This window comes from Marmota marmota, unplaced genomic scaffold (genome assembly GCF_001458135.2).
Source record: "Marmota marmota marmota unplaced genomic scaffold, marMar, whole genome shotgun sequence".
Lineage (NCBI taxonomy): Eukaryota > Metazoa > Chordata > Mammalia > Rodentia > Sciuridae > Marmota > Marmota marmota.
The window spans coordinates 1,219,569-1,239,231 of record NW_026000254.1 but is presented as its reverse complement, the minus strand read 5'-3'; the positions used below and the strand labels follow the sequence as shown (position 1 = coordinate 1,239,231).

General features: G+C 34.6%; 1 protein-coding gene across 1 annotated transcript in view; it reads left to right on the top strand.

The window, feature by feature from the left end:
- The first annotated feature begins 3,180 nt into the window (after nt 1–3,180).
- The window catches only part of Wnk3 (WNK lysine deficient protein kinase 3), a 116,837-nt gene continuing 100,354 nt past the window's right edge, over nt 3,181–19,663 (top strand). The window contains exons 1-6 of the mRNA XM_048796655.1: nt 3,181–3,373; nt 4,987–5,207; nt 5,901–6,058; nt 10,938–11,026; nt 13,238–13,457; nt 18,732–19,026. Coding sequence (XP_048652612.1) covers nt 3,252–3,373; nt 4,987–5,207; nt 5,901–6,058; nt 10,938–11,026; nt 13,238–13,457; nt 18,732–19,026 — 1,105 coding nt within the window. The 5' untranslated portion in view covers nt 3,181–3,251. The remainder of the gene's footprint in view (nt 3,374–4,986; nt 5,208–5,900; nt 6,059–10,937; nt 11,027–13,237; nt 13,458–18,731; nt 19,027–19,663) is intronic.

Genomic DNA, 19,663 nt, shown 5'->3' with positions numbered 1-19,663 from the left:
ATATCCTTTATGATATTGATGTGAGTTCCTTCTATCCCTAGTTTTTCCAGGGTTTTTATCATGAAAGGATACTGCATTATCCTTGGTTCTATTTATGTGGTGTATAACATTTATTAACTTGCATATATTGAACCAGCCTTGCATCCCTGGGATGAAACCAATCATGGTGTCTGATGATCATGTATCATTGAATTCAATTTGCTAATAATTTTCAGTCTATGTTCAATGATACTGGTCTGTAGTTTTCTTGAAGTGTGCTTTTTCAGTTTTGGTATCAGGGTGATATAGGCATTGTTTGGGGTTTGGAAGCATTCCTTCCCTTTCACTTTCATGGAGTAACTTGATGAGTATTGGTATTTGTTCTACTTTAAAGAAATGGTAAAATTCAGCTGTAAATCCATCTGGTTTTGTGTTTTTCTACATCAGAAGACTTTATTACAGTTTCAGTTTTCATAGTTATTGATCTGTTTAGGTTTTCTATATCCTCTTGGTTTAATTTTGATAGATTATAGGTGTCTAGAAATCTGTCCATTTTTCCTAAATTTTCCAATTTATTGAAATATAAATTTTCAAAATAGTCCCTAATAATTCTGTGGATTACTGTTGTGTCTGTGTGATATCCCCATTTTGTCTCTAATTTTATTAATTTGGGACTTTTCTTTCTTTGTGTTAGTTTGGCTAGGGTTTTATCAATCTCGTTTTTTCAGAGAACCAATTCTTTGTTTCATTGATCCTTTGTATTGTTGTTAATTTCTAGTTCTGTTAATTTCAGTTCTAATCTTTATTATTTCTTTTTTTCTTCTAGTTTAAGATTCATTTGGTCCTGTTTCCCAGGACCTTAAGATGCAGCACTAGATGGTTTGTTTGAAATATTTTATTTTTCTTTGCAGTGTTGAGCTTGAACCTAGGGACACTCTACCACTGATCTATAGCCCTAGCCCTTTTTATTTTTTATTTGTTCTAATTTGTTATACATGACAGTAGAATGAATTTTGACACATTGTACAAAAATGGAGCACAAAGTCTCATTCCTCTGACTGTACCTGTTTTTTTTTTTTTTAATCTTGTTCTTAACTAAGTTGCTAAGGCTGGCTTGGAACTTGGAATCTTCCTGCGCAGCCTTTTGAATTGCAGGTGTTACAAATGTGTATCACCAAGCCTGGCTGGATTTTTAAATGTAGGCACTCAAGTGTAAAACTTCCTTCTTAGAACTGCTTTCACTGTTATGTTAGAGCTTCTGATATGTTGTTTCCATCTTCATTTGATTCTAAGAATGTTTAAAATTCTTAATTACAAAACCTCTTTAATGGAGAGGTTTTCCAGTTTATGTTTATGGAGTTGCCATTTCCTAGACTGTCTTGAATTTTATTAAAGTATATTTCTATCAAGGTATGGATTTTTATCTTAAAATTTTTGTTTGAATCCTTCTCACATTTTCATCACTGCTCTGGATTTATTTATATATTTCCTTTGTCATTTTGTGGGTTTTAGGAAGGGAGGGAAAATAATTTAATATGTTGTCTACCATCTTGAAATGGAAATTATACATTATACCTAAATGTTAAATAGATACACTTGAATTTATTTCTCTAAAAACATCAAAACTTAAAAATTGTTCTATCACTCCCTTCTCTACTGCTCCCCTTTGAAAAAGACAAAAATTGTTTTTATTGTTTCTTCTCTATTAATTAGCTTTTAATGAAGTAATCTGGAATTTTAATTCCAGGTTGTTCCTTTTGCATTGTGTTACTTCAATTTTAATTAATGCTGAGAAAACTTATTCAGTTTTACCAATTACTTTAGTCATTACTACTTAGGCTTAACTCTAAACTCTAAATTTTGGAAATTTCTGACTTTATTGTAAGCCAGCTTATCTGTTTTTCCCCTGAGATGAGGTTTCACCTTGTTGCCCAGACTGGTCTCAAACTCGTGGACTCATGTGATCTTTCTGCCTCAGAGGACTATAGACATGAACCACCACACTTGGCTGGCTGCAGTTTTTTCCCTTCCCCTTGTACTGGGGGATTAAATTCATGGGTACTCTACCACTGAGCTAAATCACTAGCCCTTTTTATTTTTTTATTTTGTGTCAGAATCTCACTGAGTTACTCAGACTGGCCTCAAACTTGGAATCCTCCTACCTCAGCCTCCCAAGTTGCTAGCATTATAGGCATGTGCCACCGCTCTGGCCCTGGCCATGCTTTTATTGAAGCATGTTTAAATAATATTTTCAGAAATGGTATAAGGGATGGTTTATTTCAGTGTTCCTGCTGTCTAGAAATGTAGGGTTTTTTTCCCCTTTTAAACTTGATTGATAACTTGTCTGAGTTTAGAAATTTAGGATCACAGTCCTTCCTCAGAATTCTATAAAGGTTTTTCCTTTAATTTATATCATTTAATGAAATAGATTAGAGGTTGAGTGCCTATTTGAAGTTTTTTCATTGGTTGGTAACCTGATACTTTGGAAACCTAGAATATTTTGTTAATTCAGAAATTAAGCCAGAGTAAATGTTTAGGTGTCTGACATTTTGATTATTCTCACCCTGACATTATAGAGCTTTTAGATATGAAAACTCAGGGATTTCTTGGGGGTGGGATTCTTGTATTCTTTTTTTATTACATTTTTGCATTCAGTTTCAGATACTGCTTTTCAAGATACTGAGTGTGTGTGTGTGTGTGTGTGTGTGTGTGTGTGTTTGCTGGGAATCAAGCCCAGGGTCTTAATACATGCTAGTTAAGCACTTTATCTCTGAGCTACATCCCCAGTCCATAAGGTATTGATGTATTTTGTAGGTGGGTTTATAATGTAGTTACAAAACATAATAACTGCTGCATTGCCTGTGGAAAGAGTCAAAGTAACTATTCAGAAAGAACTGACTGGTGAAGATACATTCATACACAAGTACGAACAATAAAGCACTCAATTTGAGTGGTGTTAGAAATATGCATAAAGCGAGGCATGGTGGCTCATGCCTGTAATCCCAGTGGCTTGGGAGGCTGAGACAGGAGGATCAAAAGTTCACAGCCAGCCTCAGCACCTTGGCAAGGCCCTGAGCAACTTGGCAAGAACCTGTCTCAAATCAAAATACAAAAAGTGTTAGGGATGTAGTTCAGTGGTTAACTGCTCCTGGGTTCAAACCCTGGTATCCCCCCAAATTTTTTTCTATGGCTTTAATTTGGAACTTGTTCTTCTATTTCAGGACCGGAAGTTAACCAAAGCTGAGCAGCAGCGGTTTAAGGAAGAAGCAGAGATGCTAAAAGGTCTCCAGCACCCCAATATAGTTCGATTTTATGATTCCTGGGAATCTATATTAAAAGGAAAGAAATGTATTGTATTAGTAACTGAACTAATGACATCAGGAACCTTAAAGACGTAAGTTGACATTGATAGTGACAATGGAGTTTTATTTGAAAATAATTTCAGGGGTCATAACAGTTATTTTTATACTATTGATTAAAATTTTTCTTAAAATGTGTTTTCTGGTAAGTAAAAAAATCAGGATGTTCCTAGGAAAGCTGGGAATGGAACCACCATTTGACCCAGCTATTGCCCTTCTTGGACTATTCCCTGAAGACCTTAAAAGAGCGTACTACAGGGATACTGCCACATCGATGTTCATAGCAGAACAATTCACAATAGCTAGACTGTGGAACCAACCCAGATGCCCTTCAATAGATGAATGGATAAAAAAAAAAAAATGTGGCATTTATACACAATGGAGTATGACGCAGCACTAAAAAATGACAAAATCATGGAATTTGCAGGGAAATGGATGGCATTAGAGCAGATTATGCTAAGTGAAGCTAGCCAATCCCTAAAAAAACAAATGCCAAATGTCTTCTTTGATATAATGAGAGCAACTAAGAACAGAGCAGGGAGGAAGAGCAGGAGGAAAAGACTAACATTAAACAGAGACATGAGGTGGGAGGGAAAGGGAGAGAAAAGGGAAATTGCATGGAAATGGAAGGAGACCCGCATTGTTACACAAAATTACATGTAAGAGGTTGTGAGGGGAATGGGGAAAAAAACAAGGAGAGAAATGAATTGTAGTAGATGGGGTAGAGAGAGAAGATGGGAGGGGAGGGGAGGGGGGATAATAGAGGATAGGAAAGGTAGCAGAATACAACAGTCACGAATATGGCATCATGTAAAAATGTGGATGTGTAACCGATGTGATTCTGCAATCTGTAATTGGGGTAAAAATGGGAGTTCATAACCCACTTGAATCTAATGTATGAAATATGATATGTCAAGAGCTTTGTAATGTTTTGAACAACCAATAAGAAAATCAGGATGTTAATGAAGTATATTAGAAAGTATGCATTACTCATAAATTAATATTTGTGGGATATCATAGAAGTTTAGCATTGGAAATTGTTATAGAAAAAATATAATTCCATTTTGTAAAGGAAAATGATTGACAGCTTAGCCATATTCACAAGTATAGTGAGTAATACTATGTAATTGTAGTCTTAACTTTCTAATAATAATTTTTGTTTTGTAGTATAATCAGTTATACATAATTAAATGTTAGGTTTACTTTTAGTTTACTTTCTTAACATTTTTGTACTAAAATTTTATGTAATCAAACCTGCTGGTGAGTCTATATTAAATAGTTGTTAGGAAGAAGAGATGGACAATCCTTTTAAAATTGTGCTTCCATTCCAAAAAGGCCACTCTGGCATGCTTCTTATTTTGAAGTATAAATGCTACACTTGGTAGGATATCTTTTTTTGGGAGAGTCAGACTATTTTATTGAGGGGCAGGGAGGGGTTGAGCATTGCAGTCACTTGAAAGTCAGTTTTCTTACATAAGAATGAGTTCTTACATTAAATTTTTTTATAATATTGGACAACACAAAACAACACAGGGATGGCAATCATAATGCGTAAATGATCGTCTTGCTTATGTAATGTCCCCTAATAGTGTTTTTACAGTAAGCTGTGTCTATTTCTTTACATGTGGTCTTCTATTTCTTCATATAGGTACTTAAAACGATTTAAAGTCATGAAACCAAAGGTCTTAAGAAGCTGGTGCAGACAAATTTTAAAAGGGTTGCAGTTCTTGCACACTAGGACTCCTCCTATTATTCACCGGGATCTGAAGTGTGACAACATTTTTATCACGGGACCCACTGGGTCTGTGAAGATTGGTGATCTGGGACTGGCCACCTTAATGCGTACATCATTTGCTAAGAGTGTCATTGGTGAGTAACATTTTTACAGTTTACTAGTCGGGATAGGGAGCTTTCTCAATTGTATAGTTCTATTCCAGGAATGAGTTAACTATGGGCTGGCCATAGGCCAAATTTGGCCCACTGCCTGTTTTTGTAAATCAAATTTTATTGGAACACAGCCATACCTGCTAATATATGGACTCTCTATGGGTGCTTTTGCACTGCAGAGTTGAATAATTATGTGACAGAGACCATGTAAACTGCAGAGTCCAATATATTTACTATCTGGTCCTTCACAGAAAAATGTACTAACTCTGGCCTACACTGTAAATGTGCTTTTAAATATCTATTTTATATATATATAAACTTATTTTAGAAATGTCTTTCTGTATTTCTTTTGTAGCATTTATTTAGGATTATTGAAAGTTTCTGAGGACTTATGAAAGTTTATTAAGTGAATCCAGAAAATTTTGAACTAAAAAGAATAGAAATAAAAACAAATTTTATTAACCATAACCTAATCTTAAGCATTAAAAATTTTAATTTATCAGTATGGAAAGTTAAGGAAATTCTGTAGGTGCTTTGTTTATATAATACAAATTTTATACTTTTAGATTTGCTTTTTGAGAGCAGAAATTAACATGGATAATCTTTAAGGAAATGGGTACCTTGGTGGATACAGTTTCTCTTTAATCAAAATATGGCTATGGTGTTATTTTGTAGGAACACCTGAGTTTATGGCTCCAGAAATGTATGAAGAGCACTATGATGAATCCGTAGATGTCTATGCTTTTGGAATGTGTATGCTGGAAATGGCTACTTCCGAGTACCCTTATTCTGAGTGCCAGAATGCAGCTCAAATATACCGTAAAGTTACCAGTGTAGGTATAACTTTATTCTTTTTACTTTATAAATTCCCATATTTCATGTTGAAGTTGGTAAAATTGACTTAGTCAAGCCTAATTTTGGGACTACAGTTGTTGCTCAGTGGTCAAGCACTTGCCTAGCATGCATGAGTCCTGGTTGTAATCTCAAGCTGTGTGTGTGTGGGAAACATCTAATTTTGGTTTAGTTTTGTATAACAGTGTTACATTAACAATTTTGCTGTGTTTTGGTTTAGATGTGATGTCCCCCAAAAGCTCATGTGTGAGACAATGCAAGAAGGTTTGGAGGAGAAATGATTGGGTTATATCCTTAACCTAATCAGTGAATTAATCCCCTGGAGGCAGGTAGGGTGTGACTGGAGGAAGTGGTTCATTGAGGGTGTGGCTATGGGGTAGATATTTTGTATCTGGAGAGTGGACTCTCTGCTTTCTGATGGACCTGTGAGCCACTTCCCTCTGCCACACTCTTTTTTAAAAATGTTTTTTAGTTGTAGATGGACACAATACCTTCATATTATTGTTTTTTTATGTAATGCCAAAGATCAAACCTAGTGCCTCATGCGTGCAAGCACTCTACCACTGAGCCACAACCCCAGCCCCAAGTATTTTTTTTTTCTTTTTGTAGTGCTGGGGATTGAACCCAGGGCCTTGTGCATGTGAGGCAAACACTCTACCAACTGAGCTTTATCTCCCCCCACCCTCTGCCATACTCTTCCGCCATGAAGTTTTGCTTCAACTCAGGCCCTGAGGAATGGAGCTTGCCTTCTGTGAACTGAGATCTCTGAAACCTTGAGCCCTCAAATAAACTTTTCCTCCTTTACAATTGTGCTGGTCAGGTCCTTTAGCCACAGCAGCAAAAAATCTGACTAAAACAGACTTGAGATAATCTTTAGATTTATAATACATACCTGTACACTATTGGGGTCATCTAAAATGCTCTATATTAGTGTCTTTGGGAAAATGTACAGGTATATCATCTGTATTCATTCATTTGTAATGAATTTTTAGATATTTATTAGATGGATCTTATTCTTCAAATCTGAATAATATTGACAAGAAGGATTTGAAGGTTTCTTATAGTTTTACAAGCCTGATTATGAAAGGCAGTTTAAATATAATTCAACAGATACAGTATTTGAGTCCTAGGTATATGTAATTTTTCTGTTAGAGATTGTAAGGAATGAAAAGATGAGGAAGAGGTGTTTTCTACCATCAAATATCTTGTATTTCTAGTAGGGGAATAATATAAATTCACAAGCAACTATAAAATAAGAGGAGGAGAATATAATTAAAATATAAGGAAATAGCAACAGGAGTTTTATGATTGTTCAGAGGAGGACTACTTCATATATAGTCGAGTGGCTCAAGATAGGCCATGGAAGAGATTATTAAGTGTGAAATAGCTAATACTAATAGATAATGCTTTTTTAAAATTTTAATTTGTTATATATGACAGCAAAATGCTTTACAACTCATATTACACATATAGAGCACAATTTTTTCATCTCTGGTTGTATACAAAGTAGAGTCACACCATTTATGTCTTCATACATGTATTTAGGGTTAGATAATGCTTTTTAGCCCCTTAAAATTAATATTTTTAATAGAAAAAACATAATTGTGTACATTTATGGAATACAATGTGATGTTTTGATATATGTATATGATATGTAATGATCAAATAAGCTTGTTAACATATACATCACATTTCTTACATTTTTTGTGATGAGACATTTGAAATTTACTGTAAGTTATTTTGAAATATGCACTGTATTATTATTGACTGTAGTCACTCTGCTGAACAAAAGATCTCAAAACGTATTCCTGTGGTATAATTGCAACTTGTACCCTTTGACTATCAACTCCCCATTATCTCCTTTCCAACCTTTGGTAACCACCATTCTATTCTTTATTTCCATGAATTTTATTCTTTTCAATTTCACATATAATATGATTATGTTATATTTGTCTTTCTTTAACTGTCTTATTTCATTTAGTATAATGTCCTTTGGGTTCATCCATGTTATTACAAATGACAGAATTTCTTTTTTTAAGGGTTAATAGTATTCCATTTGATGGGCATTTAAGAGACTTAAGAGTAGTATTGAGCTGGTAAATGTTTAGCAGTTGATTCCATGAAAAACAAAAAAAGAAAAGCACTGATTTCTAGTATTTGCTAATTTTTGTGGTGTGAATACTTCCACCTTGGCTGATTTCAAGTTATTGGTGTGGCCTCACTGAATGCAAACTTGGGAAGAGATGCATACTGGCACTCATTGTATGATATTTCCACTACACATATACAATAGCTATCAACAATCTCAAATGCATAAGTAATGACAAAATGTGGTAAAATATGGAATGGTGTTTTCAATATTTATTACCTTGGCTTTTAATATAATTTATTTAATTGTAAATTTATTTAATTCAGTTTTTTAAATTGTCTGTGTTTAAATTGCTTGCAAATTTCCTGAAAATGTAATAGCTCTTATGAGTTTATATGAGAGCTCCAGCACACCATACATGTGATATATAGACTTTGGATCTTGACTTGAACAAACCAACTATAAAAGAAACTTCACTTGAACAATTTTGAAAATTTAAAAGTGGACTGGGTTTTAAATAACATTAAGGAATGATTATTTGAGGAGGGATAATGACTTTTTTTTGGCAGTGCTGGGGATTGAACCCAGGGCCTTGTGCATGTGAGGCAAGCACTCTATCAACTGAGCTATATTTCCAGCCTTGGGATAATGACATCTTTTAAAAAAGAATCTTATCTATTAGAGATATAAACTGAAAAAATTGTGGATCAAATTATATGATGCCTTAGATCTCCTTTAATGTACTCTAATATATGAAAGTTATGTAGGTAGATAGATGAAACAAAGTTTACAAAATAACGACTGTTTTTGAAGCTAATGATAGTTATATGGAGCTTCAATATACTATTCTTTTTAGTATGTTTGAAATTTTCTTTAAGAGCACAGTAAAAGAGAATATCATTTTAGTTGTGGCTCACATTTTGGAAATCTCTAAGTAAAAAAGTATTTTGTACTTGATTTGTAAATTATAGTTCCGCAACTATTTTCACTTAGAAACAGAGAAAGGCAATAATTACTCAGGGCTGGGAAATGGATAATAGGCTAGTGGAAAGGTCAAAGAGGACTGTTTCTATAAATAGAATAACACAAGTTCATTTTTAATGACTTTGTTATTTTACCTTAAACTCACAGAATTACCATATCACAGTTGATATTTTCATTTATCTTAAAATGTGTTGAATTTGGGTTCAAATTAACTCCTTATCTTACCAGATTTGTCAGTATATGATACTGGATTTTCTGATTCTGTGGTGTGTAGGGTAGTGTGACAGGCATAGAAGTAGATCCCCCCCCCTTGTTTTTGGTACTGGGGATTGAACCCAGGGGCACTTAACCACTGAGCCATATCCCCAGCCCTTTTTTAAAATTATTTTTTATTTTGAGACAGCATCTCGCTGAGTTGCTTAGGGCCTTGCAAGTAGTTGCTGAGGCTGGCTTTGAACTTGGGATCCTCCTGCCATAGCCTCCAAAGCCACTGGGGTTACAGGTGTGCACCACTATGCCCACCTAGAAGTAGATCTTGAATTGCCTCCATTCATGATAATTTTTATTTCTATTATATTATTGTGTTACTAATTTAATTTGGAATTTTGTATCAAATGATTGCAGTAATATATTGATTTGAAAAAAATCTAAAACTCAAATAAAAGGTAATATAAAGTATAAAATAAGCAGATTCAGGCAGCTAATACAGTTATCATAGGAATATTTAATACATTTTCTGGACCTATTGAACACTATGAATTATGAATTTTTGTGGAACATGTTAATTACCATGTAGGATTCTGTTGGTATTACAGTATTGCTTAAGTAGAAAAATATATATATTTCTCAAATTTTCATACATAGGCATATATATTTCATGCATGCAAATATATATGTGTGTATATACATACACACACTGCTTGTTTATTGATTCTTGCCATTGTAGAAGACTTTGAATTATATTGAATTGGAGTATTTGAAATAAAAATAGTTTATTTGAAATTTTCAAAAGTTTTTAAAATAATAGTTCTCTGATTCCAAAAAGTAGTTATTATAGGGGTTGGGATTGTGGCTCAGTGGTAGAGCACTTGCCTGGCATGTGTGGGCATTGTGTTTGATCCTCAGCACCACATAAAAAAATAAATAAATAAAATAAAGGGATTATGTCCATCTACAACTAAAAAAATAAAAAAAATACTTATTATAATTTTTCTAATTGGTTTTATACTATATGTACATATTTGGGTCCTTCTTTTTCCCTATTTGATATTAAATCATGAGGATTTTCCATATCATTAAATATTTTGACCCCCTTTTTTTCATTACTAGAAATTGAACCCAGGAGTATTCTACCATTGAGCTTTATTATCTGAACTCTTTTTAGTTTTTATTTTGAGATAGGATCTTAGTTGCCCAGGTTGGCCTTAAATTTGAGATTCTCCTGCCTAATCCATCTGAGTTGCTAGAATTACAGTCATGCATCGGCTACTTTGAGAACATTTTTAGTTTTTGTGTACTATCATATAATATAAAACATAATATATAAGTTTGTCTTTATTGTTGGTTATTTAGATTTACAATTTTCACAGTTATTTGTAGAGTTATGGCAAAATTTTAGTTAAAAAAGTTATTAAAGTTTTGCCATATAAATATATTTATATATATTTATCTCATTTCAAACTGGAATGTGATTTAATGATAAAAATGATGTTAAAACGATCATGTTGATTGGATTTTCAGTTGCTTAATTTGTGAAAAAAAAAAAAAAAACATGTTTGTTCTTCCAGGGCATTAAACCAGCCAGCTTTAATAAAGTCACTGATCCTGAAGTGAAAGAAATCATTGAAGGATGTATTCGTCAAAACAAATCTGAAAGGTGGGTGCAAGTCTAGTGAAATGACATAACTGATGGATGTATTTTTTTCTAATCATACACTGGGTCATTTTTTTGTCCTTTTACTCATGCTAGGTATGACTTTTGAGTGGAAGCCAAACCATATGGTATAGAGTGAAGTGTATCAATGCATGTTGTTTGACATTTTAGACTTCGATATTATGTGCTGAATTTTCCTTGAGCTGACATTTGGGTTGTTTGTGTGTATATATTCTGACAAGCTTTCATCACCTTTAACCATCAGCTTAATAGGCAGTAAGCCTACACAGGTTACCTTGCTTCTACCAGTTGAGGGTACATAGATATATTTTATTTGATCCTATATCCCTGTGTCACAATAATGATAAAGTTGATATAGTTGCTTTTGTTTCAGAAGTAATATTGTAGATTTATTATTTGTATCCCAATGTGTGTTTTCTTATGAACAAGTCATTTTAGTCTTATCTTTTACTTCTCTTTAATTTGAGCCTTGGAAAATTACTGACTTAAATTAGTGGGTACATCTTTTAATTTTTACTACCTTATCAATGATATATACTTTAAACAAACAAATAATCTGCATCAGCGTTTCATTGACCCTCCACATTTTTATTAGTTTTCTAACTTGATTTAGTATCGTATATCTGAGAATACAACAGACCTTACCTTAGCCATTAAGGTAAGGTCTGTTGAATTATGGCTTTATTATAGAACACTTAATAAAAGCCAGGTGTGGTGAGACAGGCCTGTATAGTCCTAGCTACTCTGAGTGGCTGAGGTGGGAGAATAGCTTGAACTCACAAGTTCAAGAAGACTATATCTTGAGCAACTTAATGAGACCTTGTCACAAACAAAAATTTTAAATGGACTTGACAGGCCTGGTGGTTCATGCCTGTAATGCTAAGTAAGGCAGAGGTAGGAGGATTGCAAGTTCAAGGCCAACTAGGGCAACTTAGCAAGACCCTGTCTCAAAATAAAAAGAGTTGGGGATGTTGCTCAATGGTACAATGCCACTGGGTTCAATCCCCTGTACCAAAATAATAATAATAGTAGTAATAATAATAATAGTAAAAAATGTAGAGGGTTGAAAATCCTCCATTTATAGGACACCAAGTTGTCCACATGATTCTTTTCTGTTTTAAGTGGTACAGGAGGGGCTCTCTACATAGACCTTAGGCAATATATTAGTTTCAGCACCCACTGGCCTGTAATACAGATTGATTAAATATTATATGTCTTTTAAACATTAGTTGAAGAAGAAACAATTGTCCCTCTTTGCAAAAGAATATATATGTATACTGTGGCCTAGAACCAGAGTTAAATACTTTAAGAAAACCACTGGACTTTGCTGAACCACATTAGCTACACCACAACGTTCTTCTAAAGAGTGAAACACACCATTGCTAATGAAGTCAATGACATAAATATTTGTGAAACAGTTTTAATTTCTAATTTACTTTAGAATTTATATTGCTGGGGGAGTTTTTAGTTTCATTTGCTGAGATTCTATTATTGGAGTCGTAGTAACTTAAGCTGATGGTTTAAGGAAAATCAATCCACCCAACATGTACTTCTCTAATTCTTTCTATGTATACTTTTATATATGTTAAAGTTCATTATATAGTAGGTGTGGTGGCACACTCCTGTAATCCCAACAACTGGGAGACTGAGGCAGGAGGATTGAATGTTTGAGGCCAGCCTGGGCAATGTAGCAAAAGCTTGTCTTAAAATACAATGAAATGGACTAGGAATGTAGTGCTATCACCTGGGTTCAATCCCCACTACAGAGAAAAAAAAGCAAAGTTTGTTGTCTAGATGCTTTACTGGTAATAACTAATCTTTTTATTTATTTTTTTCTGTGTTACTGGGGATTGAATAGAAGGGTACACTACTACTGAGCTATATCCACAGCCCTTTTTTTTTCAGTTTTTGTTGATGCTGGCCTCAAATTTAAGATTCTTTTGCCTCAGCCTTCCAAGTCAATGGAATTATAGGCCTGCACCACTATGCCTGGCATAATTAATCTTTAATTTAAGTTACTATATATGCATGTTATTTGGGATTTCTTTGTATCCTTTACAAGATTTGGTTTTATAACAAAGCAGATTAATGGTTTAATTACTAGAAAATTTAAATAAGGTTGTTGCTTTGGTATAAATAATTTTGACTTATTATTGGAAGAATTTATAATGAGATATGTATTTTGCTTATTAGGTTGTCTATCAGGAACCTACTAAACCACGCATTTTTTGCTGAGGATACAGGACTGAGGGTAGAGCTAGCAGAGGAAGATGATTGCTCAAATTCATCCCTGGCTTTAAGACTCTGGGTTGAAGACCCTAAAAAATTAAAAGGCAAACACAAAGACAATGAAGCTATTGAATTCAGTTTCAATTTAGAAACAGATACACCTGAGGAAGTAGCATATGAAATGGTAAGTTTTACCACTGTTTTCCCCTGCCACATATGGTATCAGGTTTGATTACGTTCTTGTATTCATTGCTTTCTTTTCTCTCACTTTCTCCTGGTTTTTGTTTGTTTGTTTTGTTTGCTTGTATATTTTCAGAATAGGGAATTGAACCAGGGGCACTTTACTACTGAACTATATCCCCAGACCTTTTTATTTTTTATTTTGAGACAGAGTCTCATTAATCATGCAGGCTGGTCTCAAAGTTGTGATCCTCCTACTTCAGCCTCCCAAGTCACTGATATGACAGGCTTGTATTACCATGCCCAGCCTTTCATTGTCTCCTGTTTTCTTTATTTAAATTGTTGTGTTATTGTGAAATGTATCTCAGTAGCAGAGTATACAGAATTTGTATGCACACTGTAAAGAACAATAAAACACTACATTTGTTAAGAAATAGAACATTGTCATTGCCTTTGAAGCCACCAGTGTGTTGCTCCCAGCTACATTCCCCTTTCTCAGCTCCTTAGGCAATATCTATCCTGACTTTTATGTTACTTATTCCTTTGCTTTTCATTATAGTTTACCTAAGTAATATATTGTTTTATTTTGTAAACCTAACAGCAAACACACACCTAGCTGGCTACACAGGGGCATTATTAGTATAATTTGATGAAAAACCCCAGGAGAGGATAAACTGAAGAGAGTCTCTGGATCAACATCTGGTTTCAGCTTCCCTAAGAGCATACAAGAGCTGCTTCTGGGGAAATCAGAGTATACGGTTAAGAGTAAGTTCAGGGAAATAAACCCATGGATCAGCACAGTCAGAATACTGGCAAAGGCTGTTGTACAGACCAGAAATTAGTTTGGTAACCATATGGTTGGACAGGAAGTGGACTACTCTGATTTTTCCATTTCTAATTTCTCTGTGACCAGCCCCCACCCTCAGTAGATCATAGCCTGTAACTAACTGCTAGGAGGTGTAATGCATGTCTACACCTGCTCCAAGCAGCTGCCAATACTGATAGGAGGGGCATGCATAAGTTTTAGCAGCATGTAGTCAAGACTGGCTGGATATTTTGACCTCAGGTTAAAAGGGATGGGACAGTGACAGTGGGGATCTTGGAGATGATAGCCCTTAACATTACTGAATTAAGGTTATGCTGTTCTAATCTGAAATGTTTTTCTGGGACATCTGGTGTACAACTGGCATCTGGATACTTACCTTTACTATCTTCCTAGACTTTTCTTTGCCTCACTCTTGTATTGGGTTTTATGTTTCCTAAATCCCATGTTGTTTTTTTTTTTCCTTACCTGGCCTGTCCTTTGGTTTTAGTGGAACACTTTTCTGCTAGCTTCTTTTCTTAAAGTTTTGGGGTATTTTTGCAGTACTGGGGACTGAACCGAGTGGCACTCTACCACTAAACCACATCCCCAGCCTTTTTTATTTTTCATTTTGAGACAAGAGTCTTGCTAAGTTGTTGGGTCTTGCCTCAAACTTGTGATCCTCCTAAGTTTCCTAAATTGCTGGAATTATAGACATGTGCCACTGAGCCTGACTTTCAAACATATTTTATATATCTTTGTATTGTTTTAATATTTACAATGAGCACATGATATTTTAGAATGAGTAAAACAGTGTAAAATGACTTAAATTTAAAAAAATCTATAAAACTAAAAATCAGTATTCCTTTGATTCTGCCGACATGCAGAGGTGTAAAAATTCAATATATCCTGTCTATACTGTAGTATAGTGTTTTAAGTTTTCTGCTAGCTTATTAAGGAGTACATAGGAGATAAATTCTTTGAGACTTGGAAATACAAAAATTCCTTTTTCCATCTTTGTATTTAATTGATCATTTTGGCTGACCAAGGCATTTTTGGTTGACAGTTGTTTGCTTTTTTAAAATTTGAAGTCATTTCTACCTGCTCATCTAGCTTTTAGTATCATTGTTAAAAAGTCCAGAGTTGTTGTGATACTTGATTGTTTACATATGATTCATTTTTTCCCACTCTGGAAGATCTTTTTCTTCTCAGTGATCTAAAATTTCACAGTAATGTATCTTGATTTGAGTCTATTTTCATCCACTGTTGCATACTCTGTGGATCCTTTTAATCTGTGAAAACATATCCTTTAGTTTCTGGAAAGTTTCTTGAAGTATTCTGTTGATTTCTTGTTTGTTTCTCCTTCTGGAACTGCCAGTTATTTGGATGTTGGGCCTCTTAGAACTGGTTTTCTAATATTCTTATCATTTCTATTTTCCATCTCTTTTTTCTTTTTATTCTCCTCTGGTAGATGTTAGCAACTCTGTTTTCTAACTCTTCTATTGAATTTTTCATGTTTACTAATGTGTTTTTAATTTTAAGAGTTCCTTTTCATTTTTTTATCTGTTCCTTTTTAGGGTAAATATCTTGCACTTTGTTTTGTGAATGCACTATTGTCACACCTCTCTATAAAATTAGTGTTTTTTGACTCCTCTTTTGAATAAAGAATTTATTGTTACTTTATAAATTACTACAAATTTAGTAGCTTAAAACACCACCTGTTTACTATCTCTCAGTTATATAGGTCAGAATTCCTGGTAAGCCTTGCTGGATTCTCTGCATAGATCTCACAAGCCTCAAATCAAGGTGTTGTCTAGCCTGCTCTTATCTGGGAGTTCTGTTGTGAGATCCTTGTTTCCTTGCTGGATGTTAGCTGGAGACTGTTTTCAGTTTCTTGAAGCTGCTTTTTAGTCCTTTCATGTGCCCAATCATGTCTTCAAAAAACAGGGTTGGCTTGGTGAATACTTCTAGTGTCATCTGCTTGTAAAATATCACTCAGATAATCTCCCTAGTTTAAGGTCATCTGTGCTATATAAAGATACAATAATGATGGGAGTGATATCTCATCATGTTCACAGGTTTGGCCATCAGGTGAGGGTGTCCTTTAGGGGCCATAATTTTACCTGCTACAGGAACTAACAAACTATCTGGATGGTATTATTGCTTGCATAATAAGACTTGTTAACTTTGACTACTATAGAGTACTTGAGTGGGCCATTATTATGGGAATCTCAGATTGTTATTTATAAATCTTTCATTTTCCTTTGGTAAGATTCTCTAGAGAAGCATTTTTCAGTCTCCTTCCTGGGGAATAAGGGTATTAATACCAGTATTTTGGTAACCAAAAAGGAAAAGGTCTGAGCATTTCTGCATTTGATATCCAGCTGTATATGGTCACTTAATAGTTTTGTTTTTAACATGGTAGCCATAATATCAACTGTGTTTGATGTTCTGAAAACCAGAGATACTTTCTTTTGCCCTCTTCAGAGAACAAAACCCTAGATTAATGGGTAGGGAGAAGCAATCATACAAAGGTGTGGAAGGAAGGGTGAGATGCTGGGACCTAAATAATTGCTTCACAAAACATTATAACTGAGTCTTCCTTATTTTCACTTTACCTTCAGTTATGGAAGTACCTAGTACCATCAATTCCTGTGGTTTATGATTATTCTTCAGTATAAATGGTTCTTAGTTTTCTGTAGTTCACCTTTCCCAGTTTTTTTTTTTTTTTTTTGCGTGTGTGTGTGTGTGTGTGTGTGTGTGTCGTGCTGGAGATTGAACTCAGGGCCTTGTGCATGCAAGACAAGCACTCTACCAATTGAGCTATATCCCCAGCCTCACTAGGTTTGTTTTTATTGTCTGTTTGTTTTCTATATTCCAAAGTATTCAAAAGGTTGTTACCATTGCTGTTCTCTTATTTACCCTGTTCTTGTGTGTTTTTAACTTAAAAATCCATCTATTATGGGGTAGTTTTTCTTTTTAGAATTTTGGGAGGGAGCACAATTGGGTACGTGTGTTTCACCTAACTTTTGTGTTTTTTGTACTGGGGATTTGTCCTGGGGGTCCTTTACCAGTTAGCTACCTCCCCACTCCCTTTTTTTTTTTATTTTGAGACAGGATCTTGGTAAGTTGCTTACGGCTTTGCTAGGTTGCTAAAGCTGGCTTTGAACTTGTTGTCTTGCCTCAGCCTTCCAAGTCACTGGGATTATAGGCATGCACCACCATGCCCGGCTGTTTCAACTAACATTTTATTCATCTTTCAACTACTGTGACATATTTCAAGAGTCTGCAGACCCAAGACTTGCTTTAAAAAGCAGACTATAGCATTGAGAATGATGTGCCATGGTACCTTCTCAAATCATTTTCTCTGCTGCTCACCTTTGTTGCTCTGAGACAATAAGGCAGAACTGTTTCCTCTCCTCTGATACTTCTAATACCTAGTAAGATGTAATATTTTGTGGTAAATATACTTCTTTTGCTTAGAATGTTGATCTCCACTCCAGACTTCATTTGTACTCTCTTCAATAGCCTGTTCATTCCTTTGTTTGCCTTTTAGCCAGGTCCAAATTTACCTTCCACTGTAACCGTTTCCCTATTTCATCAGGCTCTTTTAGCAGCTCATTTCTACTTCATTTCATTTTAAGTTTGTATCTATTTCATACCTTCAAATTTTGTGTTCAGATAGGACAAAAGATCGACTTAGTTACTTGTATCTATCTCTCTTGTCCCCAGTACTGGGCATATTGTAGACATTTAATGCTGCTGAATGAAGAAACCCTTTTAATTTTTTACAATTCTTAATAGCAGTCATAAATTATCAGTAACAAGGCTGCATGTACTGAAACATCAGAGTTTTTATTTTTATTTAAAGTCCAAACTATTTCAATAATGCTTGGTAATACTGTTGGTTTTTTTTGTATTTATTAAAAATATTTTCTTATATTTTTGCATGTATGTATGACTTTGATTAAGAAAGAATATAGAGATCAGGCATGGTGGTGCATGCCTTTAATCCCAAGTAACTTGGGAGGCTGAGTCAGGAGGATCGCAATTCGAGCCTACCTCCACAATTTAGCAACACTCTATGCAACTTAGCAAGATCCCATTTTGAAATAAAAAGTAAAAAGCCTATGTGGCTTTTATATGGCTTAGTGTTTGAGTGCCCCTGGGTTCAATCCCCAGTACCAGGGGAAAAAAACGAACAAAAGAATGAATGAATGAATATATAAGCAAATTGACTGTTGTTTAATAGAGTTTGGAGTTTTGGGTATAAATTAATGATGTTAGTTGGGCTGGGGTTTTATGTAGCTCAGTGGTAGAGCACTTGCCTTGCTTGTGTGAGGCACTGGGTTTGATCTTCAGCACCACATAAAAATAAATAAATAAAATAAAGATATTTTAAAAAATAATGGTGTTAAAAATAGCCAAAATCTTAAATGTTAAGGAAGTGCCTTGCTTACTATGTTGTGTTTGTAGGTCAAGTCTGGATTCTTCCATGAAAGTGATTCCAAAGCTGTGGCTAAATCCATTAGAGATCGGGTGACCCTGATAAAAAAGACAAGGGAGAAGAAGCCTGTTGGCTGTTTGGAAGAACGCAGGGATTCACAGTGTAAGTCTATGGGGAATGTACTTCCTCAGCAGCAAACTACAAATTTGCCTCCTACTTCTGCTCAGCATACTGGGGCTGAATGTGAAGAAACTGAAGTTGATCAACATGCTCGACAGCAGCTTCTACACAGAAAACCACAACAGCACTGCTCCTCCATTAGAGGTAAAGCAATTAAAATTTATAAAACACATACAAATGTCCAATCATATTTCCTTATTTTTTAAAATTTTTAATTTTTAATTTTTTTAAGAGAGAGAGAGAATTTTTAACGTTTATTTTTTAGTTTTCGGTGGACACAACATCTTTATTTTATTTTTATGTGGTGCTGAGGATCGAACCCAGCGCCCCGTGCATGCCAGGCGAGCACGCTACCGCTTGAGCCACATCCCCAGCCCCAATATTTCCTTATTTTTAAATAGTACTTTTGTGGTTTTTAGGTGATTCTATTATCTGTTATTTATTTCATCAGGCCTTTTACAAAACCCCTAAAACAGGCCAGCTAGTTTCCTTATTTTAAAATTTAAGAAACTATTATTAACTGACTTGTCCAAAGTGCTCGCTGCAATAGAGTTAAAATCTAGCAACTAGTCTTATTCAGAGAAAAAGTCAAATGACCATACTATTTTTAAGGGTTTAACATAAATCCTTTAATAAAGAAAATTTGGAACTAAAGATACAATGCATTCCTCAGGAAGGAATTTTATAGATGTTAAGACCCTTTGTGTTTTAGGCTAAATTATAAACACAAGCCCTTTAATTTTTATGCTGCCATATTCTCTTTTCCAAAAGGACACAATAA